Below are 15,416 nucleotides of genomic sequence, written 5' to 3'. Positions count from 1 at the left end.
GGAAGAGTATTTTTTATTAGCATCTAGTGAATGGATTGTAGTCCCCGGTGGTAGTTGGAATCGACTCTATAGCAATGGGTTTGGTTTTTTGGTTTGGTGGTGCAGTAGTTAAGAGCTATGGCTGCTAACCAAAAGGTCAGGAGTCCAAATCCACCAGCTGCTCCTTGGAAACCCTATGAGGCAGTTCCACTCTGTCCTATAGGGTCACTATAAGTCAGAATTGACTCTATGGCAATGGGAGTGAATGGATTAAAAGTAAAAATGGGCGATTCTTAATAATAATGATAATTCCACTCCAGAAAAGCTCATCTCTTTGCACTCTGTCACACTGCCTCTACACTCTTACCTTCTCATCCACTTTCTTCCTTAAGTAAGTGCAATTAAACTCAGGCCAAAACCAAAAAACACACCCGTTGTCGCGGAGTCAGTTCTGACTCATAGCAACCCTATAGGATGGAGTAGAATTGCCCCGTAGGGTTTCCTAGGCTGTAATCTTCATGGCTGGTGGGTTTGAACTGCTGACCTTTTCAGTTAGCAGCGAGCACTTAACCACAGTGCCACCAGGGCTCCTTTAAAGTCAGGCAGGCTAATATATATTACTGCTGTCAACAAATTCAGCAGCCTGTGTATTGCAGAAGAATTTCAATGGCTAATTTGTTTGCTCCAGCCCTTAGTAGAAATGATACATTTATCAACAGCTTATAAAGAAAACAGTTTTATCAAAAAATTATCTGCTTGAATGTTATGATTGAAGACAGGTGATTGCTGTCCATGAAACACAAATGGTCTGTATCCTTTAAATAACTAAAGGCATATTTCATGCTAATATTCTGTGTTTGCGTAATGTCTTTTACTGAAAAAACATTTACCTAATATCTTAAAGTAGAGCAGAGCCTTTATTAACTTAGTTCTCAAGGAAAGACGGTTTTTAAAATAATGTTCTCTGCTCTCCATTTCTCTTGCTGTAAGCATGCAGCAAAGTCTTGGCATCTGATCAATGCCAATTTCTTCTGAGTTCTACCCCCTCCCACCTCCCCACCCTTCGGTAATCTACAGGAAACCAAACCTTACTAAATTCAGTGCTTTCTCTCAGAATTACTTATTACTGTATTAGTCCATTAGCTAGACTTTGTGGAGGATTTGTATTGCTAGATGTTATTAAGAAATGTGTAAAAGACGGTCCCCTTAAATAACATGTGGTTTTGAGGGAAACTACAAAGGTGGAGGCATTTATTTGGGACTGGCTATTGGGAATAGGAGAAGCCTTAGTGATGCAGTACTTAAATGCTTGGTTGCTGACTGAAAGGTCAGTGGTTCGAACTCACCAGCCACTACCTGGGAGAAAGATGTGGCAATCTGCTTTGTGAAGATTACAGCCTTGGAAACCTTATGGGGAGTTCTACTCTGTCCATTAGGGTCATTAGGAGTCGAAATAGACTTGACAGCAATGGGGTTTTTGGTTTTATTTGGAATAGATTGCTCATTTAAAAATGCCTCATTTGAGAGGACAAGTTTTCCAAAAGAGAACTATTAAATAAAAGAATTTGAGAGTGGAAACCTACTCTGGATAGAGAAGGTTTCTTCTATGCAGCCACTACCTCTTGCCCAACATCCAGATGTTGTGTCCAAGGCTAGTTTTTCACTAGGTTGTGTTGCTCTGGAATGCTCAGTGGTTCTCAAACTACAGTAGTTTGAAACTCAACTACAGTTTGAGAACACTAGAATTTCTTAGAGGGCTTGTTAATGCCCAAATTGCTGGGCCACTCCCCTGAAGTTTCTGATTCATGGGTCTGGGGTGGAGTCTGAGAAATAGCATTTATCTAACAAGTTCCTAGGTAATGCTGATGTTGAGAGCGACAGATGTGTCTTCTTGTTGGATAACAAGCAATGATAATGAAACCCAGGAAGTTTTGGTCTGACAGAAGAGATTCAGCCTCTGTGAGTGAAGTTGTGCTGAATTTCATCTTAACAAAGAACTTAAATTACGCCCTCTGGAAGGAACCTTGGAAACCCTGGTGGCATAATGCTTAAGTGCTATGACTGCTAACCAAAAGATCAGCAGTTCGAATCCACCAGGCACTCCTTGGAAACTCTGTGGGGCAGTTTACTCTGTCCTATAGGGTCGCTGTGAGTCGGAATCGACTTGATGGCAACAGATTTGGGGTTTTTTTTTTTTTGAAGGAGTTTTTGGGGGTTTTGAAAGACCTTTAGGGGAAGATGGCAATGACCCTAGTGGTCGTTCTAGGGAGATCATGATGCTTGCTTCCCCATGCAGCACCATACCTGCTTCCTCACTTCCTCTGAGATTTTAGATCTAGTAACCAATTACTGGGGGCTGTCTTAGGCTGGGTTCTCTAGAGAAGCAAAACCAGTAAAGCAAATAAATATATATAGAGAGAGAGATTTATATCAAGGAAACAGCTCATGTGATTGTAGAGGCTAGAACGTCCCAAGTCCATGGATCAGGGTAGAGGCCTCTCCCAACTCACACAGCTGCCGAAGCTGGCGAACCCAAGGTCAGCAGGTCGGAGAGCAGGGCTCCAGCTCACAGGCTCTGAAGGTTGATGAATTCCAAGATTGGCTGGTGAGACTGCAAAGTTTCTCCTGATTCACATAGCTGCAGAGGCTGCCTAACCCAAGATCGGTAGGTCAGAGAGCAGGGCTCCGCTCACAGGCTGTGAAGATCGACGAATCCCAGGTTCGGCAGATAAGCTGACAGATCAAGTCCCAAGAACCGGAGGTGAGACAACAGGAGGCAGCTGCAGGATCCAGGGTGAGCCAAAAGCTAGAATGTCTGCTTATATTCAGATGCAGGCCACACTCCCGAGGAAACTCCCTTTTAACTGACTGGCTACTCACAGCATATTCAATCATGGGAGTGATCACATATAAACATTGAAAATCATGGCGCAGCCAAGTTGACACACAATCTTAACCGTCACAGGGGCAGTGGTGGTTCAGTAGGAGAATTCCTGACTTCCATGCAAGAGACCCAGGTTCAATTCCCGGCCAGTGCACCTCAAGTGCAGCCACCTCCCATCTGTCAGTGGAGGCTTGTTGTGTTGCTGTGATACTGAACAGGTTTCAGCAGCGCTTCCAGACTAAGACAGACAAGGAAGAAAGGTCGGGTGATCTACTTCTGAAAAAAATCAGCCGATAAAAACCCTGTGGATCACAACAGTCTGATTTCATTATGGAGTTGCCATGAGTTGGGGGCATTGCAGTGTCATTAGCTGTTTACCATGGGCTTCTAGAACCCCAGTGGGGCGTTGGGAATTCCTGTTCCCCACTGGCTTTCCTTACAGCCCAGATCTATAAGGTTTCTTCCAGGCTACATGGAATTCTACTGCTGCTTCTCCTTAATTTGCAGAAGGCCGGAGCCATGGATTCTCCTGGGTGGACAGCTTTGTCTGGCTGCCCAAGAGGCTTCTTCTTTTTTTTTTTTCAGAGCCCTTAACTGGTTAGTAGTCAGCAAGAGTGAATGCCTCAGCTCTTTGATGAGAAGGTGCATTCAGTGATGGTGACGATGATTATTTTGAAGCTTTAGCCCCACTCCATAAGTGAATGATTTTTGGGACCTACTTCCTTCATTTTTTCAGTTATACACTTGGCTCTTGCAGATGTTTGTTAAGATTGCCAAATCTCCTATATAATCCTCATTCCCCATTAAAAAAAAAGAAAAACAGAAAAAGGATAGTTCTATTTTTGTGGGAAAAGAGGAAAGAATCCAGGAAACATTCAGAGGACTGTAGGTTTTCTTAGCTGCTTCTTCTGATACATATGAAATTCAAGGAGAATTTGGTCAGTTGCTAACTTTACATGAAATTTTTTAATAGTTAGTACAAAATTTAGTTTCCCTTTCCACCTCATAACAAACTATACAGAATTTCTTGTTTGCACAATTTAAACAGAACTTTTTTTTTTAATAAAGACCACTATTTTCTTACTCACTGGTGTTTTTGTAGGAAGGTAGAATGTAAAAGGGCCTGCATGTGCCCTGGTTCTACCTTGATTGTGCAGATAAAATAAGCTGAGTCTCAGCATGTTCCTGGGTGGTGCAAATGGTTTATACTTGGCTACCAACCAAAAAGTTGGCAGTTCAAACTGACACAGTGTCACCACAGAAGAAAGTTCTGCTGATTTGCTTTCGTAAAGATTACAGCCAAGAAAACCCTGTGAAGCTCAGTTCTACTCCGTAACACATGGAGTTGCCATAAGCGGGAATCAACTCGACAGCAACGGGGTTGTTTTTTTTTTTTTTATTGGAGCCTTTAAGCAACTGGCCTCCATCACTCTCCTGGTAAAACTAGGAACAGTAATCACCCAGGTCTGCTGTAAGATCAGGGCTCTGTCCACTCCTGATGCTTCTACCCTGACCCTCTCCTTAGAATTTTACATTGTAAATTTCTGCTTTAAATCTTAAAAGAAATATTTTTCAATCTCTTTCTTGAGATTTTACATCATTTCTTCTTGAGTTTCAGAAAATAAATCAGTCTGACTGTTTTTGATACCTCTCTTTTTCTGTTTCAGTTTCATTTGTTATATTAAAAAGCTTGAAGATACCATTAAGAGAATCCACAGATAGTTCCTTTGGCAGAGATGTAGGTTCAGAAAATACTTTTGGCCATGCACCAAGTCAGTGACCTATAAATACTCCCTGCTGGCTCTTATTTATCCTTTGTGATTCACTGGGTTAGAGAACTTGGACTGATGCCTCGAGGAAAATGTTATTTTGATGATAACCAAAGATTTTTGTCTGTACTAGAATCGAAGACACTCATCATGCACTGGTTGATTTCTTCTAGCCCAAATACCCATTCTCTAGATCACATCTCAAGTCTGTGCCCTGAGTGTGGGGGAGGATGCCCCTTTACATAATTACAGCTTTTTTATTGCACTGTAAAATAGCAGAGCCCTGATGGCACAGTGGTTAAGAGCTCAGCTGCTAATCTAAAGGTTGGCAGTTTGAATCCACCACCTGCTCCTTGGAAACTCAATGGGGCAGTTCTACTCTGTCCTATTGGGTTTTTATGAGTAAGAATTGACTCTACAGCTACAGGTTTGTTTTTTGCGATACAATAGCAGCAAATATTGCCCTCATTGACCTTCAGGCATGGCATGATCCAGTGGACTGTCTGCAATGTACATAAACGTGTATGTGTGTGTGAGAGTAAAATAGTGTATGCTTGGCAAATTTTTGTGTCAACTGTTGGCATATCAGAAATATTAATGATATTTAAAGTGCATTGGTTGCTCCTTTTGGGCTAGGCACTGCGTTAAGCACTTTACGTTTTAATTTAATCCTCTACGTTTAATTTAATCCTCTACCCTAGGAGATAGGTTCTGTTACTGTTCCCATTTTACAAATTAAGAAACTGAGACTTAAAGAAGATAAATAACTTGCTAATGATTTTGTAGCTGGTAAGTAGCAGCATCAGAATTGGAACACACATCTGGCTGGAAAGCAAAGTTCTTATCCGCTGTGCTACACTGATGAAACTCATAGTTGAAAATTTGCAATCTAGTGTGGTCAGTGCTTGTTGACTATGTAATGCCATTCCTCTTTCTCACTGACTTTGGCTTTTTCACATGAAAAAGTCCGTGGCAAGTTGTCACTGACCTTTCTTCACCCTTCACTGTGGTGCTTTACCTTTAGAGTACTGGGGTTTTTTTTGTTGTTGTTTTGTTTTCTGTTGTTGTTGGTAGTGATGGTTTTTAAAGGCACAAGAGAAGTAGAAAGTGGCTCCCACCTAGGTAAAATTTGGAGACCCTAGATCTAGTACATCTCATTTGACCAGAATATAATATTTCCCAAGAATAGACAGAAACTATTTGCGTTTAATACTGTGCCATGCCAGAAGGACCTTGTTACTGCCTAGCTTCTTCAAAGAATACTTTCTGAAAGTAAGGCTGAGATTTTCTGAGACTGCTTACTTCATAGGTTCCGACCACCATGTGCTTTACTGACTGCTCTAAATGCTTTGGAGGATGTTGTCAGGTTATTACTGTAGAGTCACAGTCAACATTATAGTAACGTAAGATACTTCTTTTTTTTATTACATTAGTTACAGTGTAAAACTAGTAGTATTAATACTGATTATTAATATTTATTGGCTAACAAGCATTAGCCCCAATTGATAGTAACTGCTTACATAGTCCTAAAGCCTATAGACCTGATTAAGAAAATTTTATATAATTTTATATACTAATATTCTTTTAAATTCAAGAATGCCTTTATTTCATATGTTGACATGTCTCTGAATAACTGTTCTTTTGGAGGCAGTTTTTTATTTAGAGATAATTTGTATTATATATAGTATCATAATAATTCTCAAGGTGGTATTAATAGGAGTAACAAAAGGCATGAATTTATTTGAAACATTTGGAAAGAACAACAACAACAACACAACCAGTTGCCATTGCCTCCAACTCATGGCAACCCCGCGTGTATCAGAGTAGAGCTGCCGCATGTATCAGAGTAGAGCTGTGCTCCATAGGGTTTTCAGTGGCTAATTTGTCAGAAATAGATCTCTAGACCTTTCTTCCAAGGTGCCTCTGGGTGGACTTGAACCTCCAACCTTTCAGTTAGCAGCCTAGCACATTACCATAACTGCTGTTTATTAAGATTGTACTATGTGCCAAGCATAGAGCTAAGCCTTTATGTACGTTTTCTCACATCAGCCCTATGAGCTGTAAATATTTTTATCCTCATTTTACAGGTGAAAAAGCTGAGGTACACAGAAATTAAACATCTGATCCAGGGGCACATAGCTCCTAAGTAGTGTGACACCAGGAAGCCAGAGCCTTGCACTCATTTAAAAAAAAAAAACAAACCGTTGCCGTATAGTCAATTTGACTCATGGCAACCCTATAGGACAGAGCAGCACTGCCCCAGAGGGTTCCCAAGGAACTGGCTGATGGATTTGAACTGCCAACCTTTTGGTTAGCAGCCGAGCTCTTAAACCCTGTGCCTCTAGGTCTCCTTGCACGCATTGCTAAATTGTCTCTTAAAGCCTGAGATTCTGTTGCTCTGTTCAAAAAGTCTCATGTACACTGATCAGATAGACCTATAGCAGTTGCAAGAACTGATCAAGGTTACAGCATTGCAAAGAGGGGCAAGGCTGAAGAATGAGGCAAAGTGACTGCTGTGAGACAGGGAGATAGTGCCCATCCATTATGAGTGCCATGTATCTGGGAGGGAACAAGCAGGGCATAGATTCTGACTTAAAAGGGAACAGATTCAGATTCCAGATGGCATCTGAGGAAGGTGCTTGGCCAATTGTATTTAAGTAAACTCATATACATAAAACTGTGGAACTATAACTTTTCCCAAAGGCATGAATGGGTGATGATCTGTCTAATCTCATGGACTTTTTCCCATATGGTCGATAAGACTATTAGCCAGGTACCTGATGATAGCGAGAGAGGCCAGATTGATTCAGAAGTGCGGAACCAGACTGCATGGGTTTGAATCCTACTTTTGACTCTTCTAGCTTTGTAGGCTTTGCCAATATCCATAATCTTTCCGAACCTCATTGATAAAATGGAGATGATAATAATAGTAGCCCTTTATTAAGGTTGTTGTGTCAATTAAATGAGATAATATACACAAAATACTTAGAACAAAAGCATTGTTCTAAATGTTTATGGCCTTTGTTTTCATCATCATCACCACCACCACCACCGTCATCATTATCATTGATACTGTTGTGAAGGTTGTTAAGTGCACCCAGTGGTTGCCTTGGATACCAGAACCAAACCAAACTTGTTGCTGTCAAGTCGATTCCGACTCATAGTGACCCTGTAGGATGGAATAGAACAGCCCCATGAGGTTTCCAAGGAGTGGCTGGTGGATTTGAACTGCCAACTTTTTGGTTACCAGCTGTAGCTCTTAACCACTGCACCATAAAGCAGGTCAAACAAAGTCATGACCAAAATTTGAACTATTTTGAGAGTCATTGAAACAGCAGTGACAGAAATGTATGCCAATAGCCAGTGTTGGCAAGGAAGTGGGCATGTGGTACATTCATATACTGCTGGTGGAAGAGGAAGTTGGTATTATTTTTGAGAGGTCGGTTTGCAGACGTATCAAAAATTTTAAAAAGGTACAAACCCTTTGGCCTAGAAGTTCTGCTTCTAGAAGCAATTCTACTAATGTCTAAAACTGTGTACAAGATGTTAATTGAAGATATTAAAGGTAGACACAGATTTATATTTATGGACATGGGGAGATTTGATAATAATAAATGAAAAAAACAAACTACAAATACTGTATATAGGAGGCTCTGATTTGAAAGATATACGTCTTAGCCGTTTTTCAGTTTATTTAAAGTCAGAGGTAATAGTTCAACATCTCACTTTCAAAATTTTTTTACACATTGTTTTATTTCTAGTTGTACACCGTTTTGCCCATAAATGTCCACATATAAATTATATTACACTTTTTATCTAAATACTAAGAATTATGTGATCCTGCCAGGAGATTTTTTTTTTTCCCTTGAAGAAGAGAGTTTATAGCACTATTTTCCTCATCAAGGGCCCTGGGTGGCACAAATGATTTGTTCTTGGCTACTAACCAAAGGATGGTGGTTCATACCCACTCAGTGGTGCTATGGAAGAAAGGCCTGGAAATCTGCTGCCATAAAAATTATAGCCAAGAAAACCCTATGGAGCTCAGTTCTACTCTGTAACACATGAGGTCATCATGAGTTGGAAGTGACTCAAAGGCGGCATTTTTTTTTTTTAATCTTCCTTATAAATACACATAAGGTATGTGGTAGTCTCCAATCAATAATAGGGCTCAGTACAGTAATATTTCTCACTAACTTGGAAAGGTGTAGTTTGAAAAATCTGTCTGCATTTGAAATTTTGATACAAACCCAAGGGACATAAACTCTCTACCATCCCATGTCCACTGAGAATCACTGATGTGGAACTTATTGCCACAAGCATAAATTCTTTTGAAGGTCAAGACGGGTCTATGCAGAAAGACCTCCTAAGAACTACTTAATACTGAAGGGCACGTGAAAGCTGGACAATGAATAAGGGAGACCCAAGAAGAATTGTTGCATTTGAATTATGGTGTTGGTAAAGAATAGTGAATATGCCATGGACTGCTGGAAGAACAAATCTGTCTTGGAAAAAATACAACCAGAATGCTCCTTAGAAATGAGAATGGCGAGACTTCGCCTCACATACTTTTGGACGTGTTATCAGGAAAGATCAGTCCGAGGAGAAGGACATTATACTTGGTAAAGAAAAGGATCAGTGAAAAAGATGAAGACCCTCAACGAGATGGATTGACACAGTGGCTGCAACAGTGGGCTCAAACACAGCAATGATGGTGAGGATGGTGCGCGATTGGGCAACGTTTCTTTCTGTTATACATAAAGTCACAAATGAGTCTGAGCCGACTTGACGGCACCTAGGAAAACAGTGATTATTTGAAGTTCATTCTGAATATAAAATTTAGGCAAAGTTATCCCTTGTCATTTAGGAGGAAGACTGCTGCTTTTCAAAATGGTTTCCTTAGCAGAACATTACTTTCTTTTCTATCTGTCCTTCCCATCAGTAGGATTGTCCTCTGGGCACTATGGCAGTTTGAGGATTTTGATGAGAAAGGTCAAGGACATAGCATTCAGACTACCCTGCTATCTTATTTATTTATTTATTTATTTTAAACGAATACCTATAGTACTTATTTGAATGACCATCTGCTTAGTCTGTGGTCCAGAATACATGTTGATAAGCTCCTTTCTAATATCCACACTGTGGTACAGGCAGAAATATATTTTTATGTGAGCATGTAAAGGTTGTTCTTTTTTGACAGGTTACATACAGCAGGTAGTGATAAAAATACGAAGGCAAGGTTTTACTGTCATTGAAAGGTCAGGAGAATTACAGCATAATGACAGACTATTCCCATGGTTGTACAATGGAGACAGAGATCTCATACGTACCTTTAAATGCCCCAAACAAGAAAACATCAGACACAGAGTGTTGCGGCATGCCCATTTTCATCAAGGGAGCTATCCTCACAATAAAGAAGCAGCCCCTAACTTAGAAACCAACTTTTTTCTAAAAATGAAGTTTTCATGGTTTCAGGGACATCTAGGTCAATTGGCATAACAAAATTTATTAAGAAAATGTTCTGCATCCCACTTTGGTGAGTGGCGCCTGGGGTCTTAAAAGCTAGCAAGTGGCAGCCTAAGATGCATCAATTTGTCCCAACCCACCTGGAGCAAACGAGAGTGAAGAACACCAAAGACATAAGGAAAATATTAGCCTAAGAGACAAAAAGGGCCACATAAACCAGAGACTCAATCAGCCTGAGACCAGAAGAACGAAATGGTGCCTGACTACCACCAATGACCGCCCTGACAGGGGGAACACAACAGAGAGTCCTTGACAGAACAGGAGAAAAATAGGGTGCAGAACTCAAATTCTAATAAAAAGACCAGGCTTAATGGTCTGACTGAGACTGGAGGAACCCCAGAAGACATGGCCCCTGGAGGAACCCCAGAAGACATGGCACCTGGACTCTCTGTTAACCCAGAACTAAAACCATTCCCAAAGCCAACTCTTCAGAGAAAGATTAGACTGGACTGTAACGTATAAATAATTTTCAATTACCAAGATTATTTCTTGCTTATTTGCTGTTCCTTTTCCATAGCATTCCCTTCTTGTTTTATGCATATAATATTTCTTGACTCTTCTTGGAGTTTTTGAAGTTCCTTTCTATTACCTGTCTTATTTGTTTTTCCTCTAAGACCATGTTCCCCCATTTATTTATCTTGCTTGTGCTCTTTCTTATTGGAAGGTTTTCTCATATGTCTGATAATCCGTGATTGTCCATTTATATTTTAAGGGTTAACCAGGTGCTTTGTTACTTTCTATGTGGGCTTTGTTTATGATGATTGAGTGGGATGGGATCTGACTGTGGGAGTCTTTTTGTCTGAGATCTTTAATTTCCTTTAGAAAAGAGTGCTCCAAATTTCTTCGTGTGTATGGGAGTGGAGGGCAGGGAGGGGGGGATAGGGCCAAGGGTAGTGGAGGGGAGGAAACAGAGAGAGAAAGAGAGAGATGAGAATGTTAGTTGAGGGATAGAAGGAGGAGGCATATAATATGGTAGGGAACAGTGGTTGATTGCTCTACATCTAGGCTTTCAAATAATTTCTTTTTCCTGCCCCAGTCTCACTCTCATGCTCTGCCCTACCAGGAATCTCAAGTGTTACCAAGTTCTGCAAGGCCACCGGATTTCCACTCTGTAGACTACGCTGCCCTGTTTCATTTATTGTCACCATTCCATCTCCTCTGTGACTTCTGTTACCTCCTCAAGACCCCTTGCATTTAATCCGTTCATTATTCTCATTTTAGTGAGGTTGACTGAGTGAGAAGAGATCAACTTATGTAGTCAATCAGAAGTCACAATGTTGTTTTCTACACCTATATTTTGTACTGTTATTAGACAACATTTTATTCTGCTGGCCATTTTATAGTTTCTTATGGGTTAATCTACCATTTTAACCTTAATATATGTGAGAATTAATTGAAACTAAGACCATATTTCTTTCCTACATTATTACATTCCCCCACCCCACTTGCCTTTTCTAAATTCCTTCCTCTTATTTTGTGTGATGCTTGGCAGAGATTTAGGGATCTGAAGGGTGTCTTCAGTCAATAGTCATCCACTGCTTTTCAGATGCTTACAAACAACCTGAGAGAAACAGTTGACCATAGCACTGATTGATAAATTAATGCCAATGAATTGGAGTAGTCCACATGTAATTGGGCTGAAAATTCCAAACATCCCAAATTAAACTCTTAACAATTACAGAAAATTAGAATGAGGACATTCATGTTTCTTGTGTGCCTTTCCCTTTCCTAAGGTTTTCTTCTGCATTCTTAAGAATTCTCAATGGCTGGGCCCCTCTAGGCTACAGTGCCCAGGAAAGCTTATTTCATCTTGAACACAGAGCAAAGCATAGTTGAAAACAGAGGCTGTTCTCTCACTTCCTGTCTCCTATTTTGTATCTAGCTTCTTATGGATATGCAGGTCTATGTTCCACAAGATAAAGGAGGGAAATGGAGTGTTTGTGACTTCTGTGCTTAGCCCCTTAGGAAGACTTATGTCGTATTGATGTTCCAGGCTCCTTCATGGAAGGAAAGTTTGAAGTAAATCAAGCTGTTAATTTAAAGATTTTCTCACTCTTACTTCTCTCCCAGAAAAAGAAAATACAACAAAACAAATAGTTTTCATGGTTCATTGTCGATTGTCAGTTTATCTCATCTGTGATTTAGTCTCCATTCATATTTTTATTTAATAACAAGGCATATACCCAAATGGTGAGTTGTGAGGCTTACAGGGTTACAAAGTTATTAAACAACTCTAGGCTTTTGCTTTTATTTATTTTTAAACTAAGAGTAATTTTCCAAGCCTTCCTATGCCTTGAGAAATGGTCAGACTCATGATTCCCATTAGGCTTCCCAGTTGAACTCCTGGTGGTGGCATCTCATGTGTAAGTTGAGGCTTCATCTAATTTCACTGGGCCCATTGCCTGTGTGTGAGTGTGAGCTAGTCATTTCCTCACAACCACCTTCCTTATTTGGAAAAGTGGCCAAGAGAGCACCATCACCACCCTCTTCTAAGTGTTTATGGATTTTCCAGGAAGCTTGTTCAGATTCATCTTCAAAACCTTGGAGCATATTTGCAACTGTGAGAGAGCATCCAAGTGGTGACCCAGGACCAGACTCTAGTGGTCTTTCTAGTTAGACAGGAAGCTTCTCTGGCATGGGAGAGTCTCTTTGAGCACAGAGGATACTGTTAGCTATTACGAACCAGAAAAACAGCAAGAAATAGAGAAATGATTCAGAGGGAGCCAACAGCTATCAAGCCAAAATATGCATAATTCTGTTGACCACCAGCTACACTTGTCCAATGATCTAGCACTTAAATTTGTTGTTGCTGTTATTGTTGGGTGCCATCAAGTTGATTTTGACTCATAGCGACCCCATGTGACAGAGTGGAACTGCCCCATAGGGTTTTCTTGGGTGTAATCTTTATGGGAGCAGATTGCCAGGTCTTCCTCTAGTAGAGTGGTTGAGTGGATTTAAACTACCAGCCTTTTGGTTAGCAACTGAGTGCTTAATCATTGCAAGTTTTATGCTGGCTTCATTTGCCAATTGTGTTGTTTAGTTGAGAAGTAAGCAGAAAGGGGTCTTTAGATTGTAGAGGGTGGGGCGTGGGGGTGGAGTGGGTCAGAGGAGGGCAGTGATTGATCCCTGGCTTCGGACAAGAGTGTGTCACTATGCTCTTAGTGGCATCTCCTTTGTCAAAACATAGCGAAGATGTGAAATTAAAATCGTAGTTCTCTTTATTTGAAAATTCTAATAAATACCTGGACTTTCAAAAACTTTTGCTCTTCCTCCCACTAAAAGAAATGTATATATCAGGTTAAAAAAAATAAATCTTTGTGCCACCAGGGCTCCATAAACAGACGATGGTGACCTCTCTTGATGATGACTTGCTCTCACAAACCTAGCCTTAGCAGGTCCCTCTTTTGAACTTGAAAGGGAAAAGGGACTCATTCATTAGACTTATAAAAAGGGATTAAACCAGTTCTGTGTCAGTTGAGTCGACTCAGACTCATGGCGACCCCACGTGTCAGAGTAGAGCTGTGCTTCGTAGGGTTTTCAATGGCTGGTTTTTCGGAAGTAGATTCCAGGGTTTCTTCAGAGGCATCTCTGGGTGGACTCAAACCTCCACCCTTTCAGTTGACAGCCTAGCCTATTAACCGTTTGCATCACCCAGAGACTCCCAAAAAGAGATTACTACGATGAAAATCATCCAAATGAGTCCCTGTAAAGCTTTTTTTCTGTGTATGTATCCATTTGTCATATACTGTTCTGTCCACCATAGGATGGAACTATATGAGATGTTGTAGGTAGCTTAGATGTGGGTCACAGTTACTACCCTTCAGGACACTTAGGAGCTGGTAGTGTAGATAAGGCATGTAATGAAAATAACTTTAATATAGTGCAAAATGGGACACATGTAAACTGGGTCAGTAGACTCTTTCTGTTACTGCTACTTTCTCACACTTACGTAAATAAATATAAACTGATTTTTTGTAAGATCTGGCAGCATTCAAAATTTGACTTTTTAAAAACCTTTAATGAAGATTTATAGCTTTTGAAAATGATACCGCCATAGTTAAAATATATATTAGTGCTTTATTAATTTTTAGCTGTCATTTAGTGTCTGAGCATATGTGCATAAAGGCAAACAACTTGTAGGGAAAGCACAGTGTAATCAGCAAGGTGTGGATCATTGCTCTGATTCCCTTGACCTTTTCAGATCTTTCTAGTTTCTCTTTCCTATTGTCATCTAGAACAGTTACTGTAAAAATCATTATTTAAAAACCAAAACAAAATAACGGTAACTATTAGCAAAAGCTGTAACTGCAGCTACACCAAAATGAACAGAACAGAACATTTTGAATATTAAGAGCCTAGAGTTTCATTTCTAATATCTGCTTTTGAATTCCTCAGCAATTGCCTGGAAAATGTAAGATATTTCTAGAGTATCCGTGATTCCCGGTAGGGATCATAGTAGCTTGGCATGTATTGCCAAATGTATCAGTTAAAACTAGCTGCCAAAACAAACAAACTCTTAGATGGTTCATATGTTAGTAGTTTGTTTTGTGCCAATATAAGATCCAAAACGGGTGTTTCTTTATAGTTCATTATAGGAGCAGCAACTGTGCTTCTAGAAGTGATCCAAGGATCGAGACCTGTTCCATCTTGTGGCTCTGTTCTCTTCAAAAGACAGCTTGTAGTGCTTGTCTACAGCAAGCCAATGGAAAAGAAAAGACTTGGCTGGAGGGGGACCATATTGGTAAGATATTATTGGCCAGGCCTGGAAATGTCACACATTACTTCTGTCCACATTTGATTGGCTAGAACTATGTTTCTATGCCTAACAACAGGATACAAGGTGTTATAGTCGAGGTATGTTTCAGCTTTTAGAACACCTAACCAGTCTCTGTCTCACCAAGTTTTCTATGTTTTCAGGCTGTGCAGACCAAAATGGATGGCTTTGGTATTAACTCACAGCTGGCTTTTGCCCCAAACTTCTTCTTTCCTGGCAATTTAGGTATATTGGTATAAAGGAATGTTGCCTTCTATAATAAAATTAGAATTTCATACCACTGGAGTTTGTGCTGAAGGAGACTCTTTTGCTGGTGACGTCCTTCAGATAAGTACCTGGTGTAGGGAGGAGGTCCAAGAGTATTCTAGAGCTAACTCTGCTGCCTCCAGCTGATTGTATGCATCTTTTCCTCAACACACAATTCAATGATAGCACATTTGTTAATCGCTGAAACTGGCCATGGTGGTAGCATTTACACCACAAAAAC

The 15,416-nt window shown here is 40.3% G+C and overlaps 1 protein-coding gene across 11 annotated transcripts in view; it reads left to right on the top strand.

Moving 5' to 3' along the window:
- The window catches only part of TNIK (TRAF2 and NCK interacting kinase), a 469,288-nt gene that overhangs the window by 211,197 nt on the left and 242,675 nt on the right, over nt 1–15,416 (top strand). For 4 of the 11 annotated variants that reach the window (XM_023737917.1, XM_023737914.1, XM_023737916.1 and 1 more), the window contains exon 3: nt 14,741–14,896. The exons of 5 other annotated variants lie outside the window; for them this stretch is intronic. In XM_023737917.1, the coding sequence (XP_023593685.1) occupies nt 14,741–14,896 (156 nt within the window). Of the gene's footprint in view, nt 1–14,740; nt 14,897–15,416 lie in introns of those variants that run through there. 2 more of the 11 variants (XM_023737919.1, XM_023737918.1) reach the window with 2 other exon arrangements.

The sequence above is a fragment of the Trichechus manatus genome, unplaced genomic scaffold (assembly GCF_000243295.1).
Source record: "Trichechus manatus latirostris isolate Lorelei unplaced genomic scaffold, TriManLat1.0 scaffold00110, whole genome shotgun sequence".
NCBI lineage: Eukaryota > Metazoa > Chordata > Mammalia > Sirenia > Trichechidae > Trichechus > Trichechus manatus.
The sequence above is the reverse complement of the archived record's forward strand: the minus strand, read 5'-3'. Positions and strand labels throughout refer to the sequence as shown.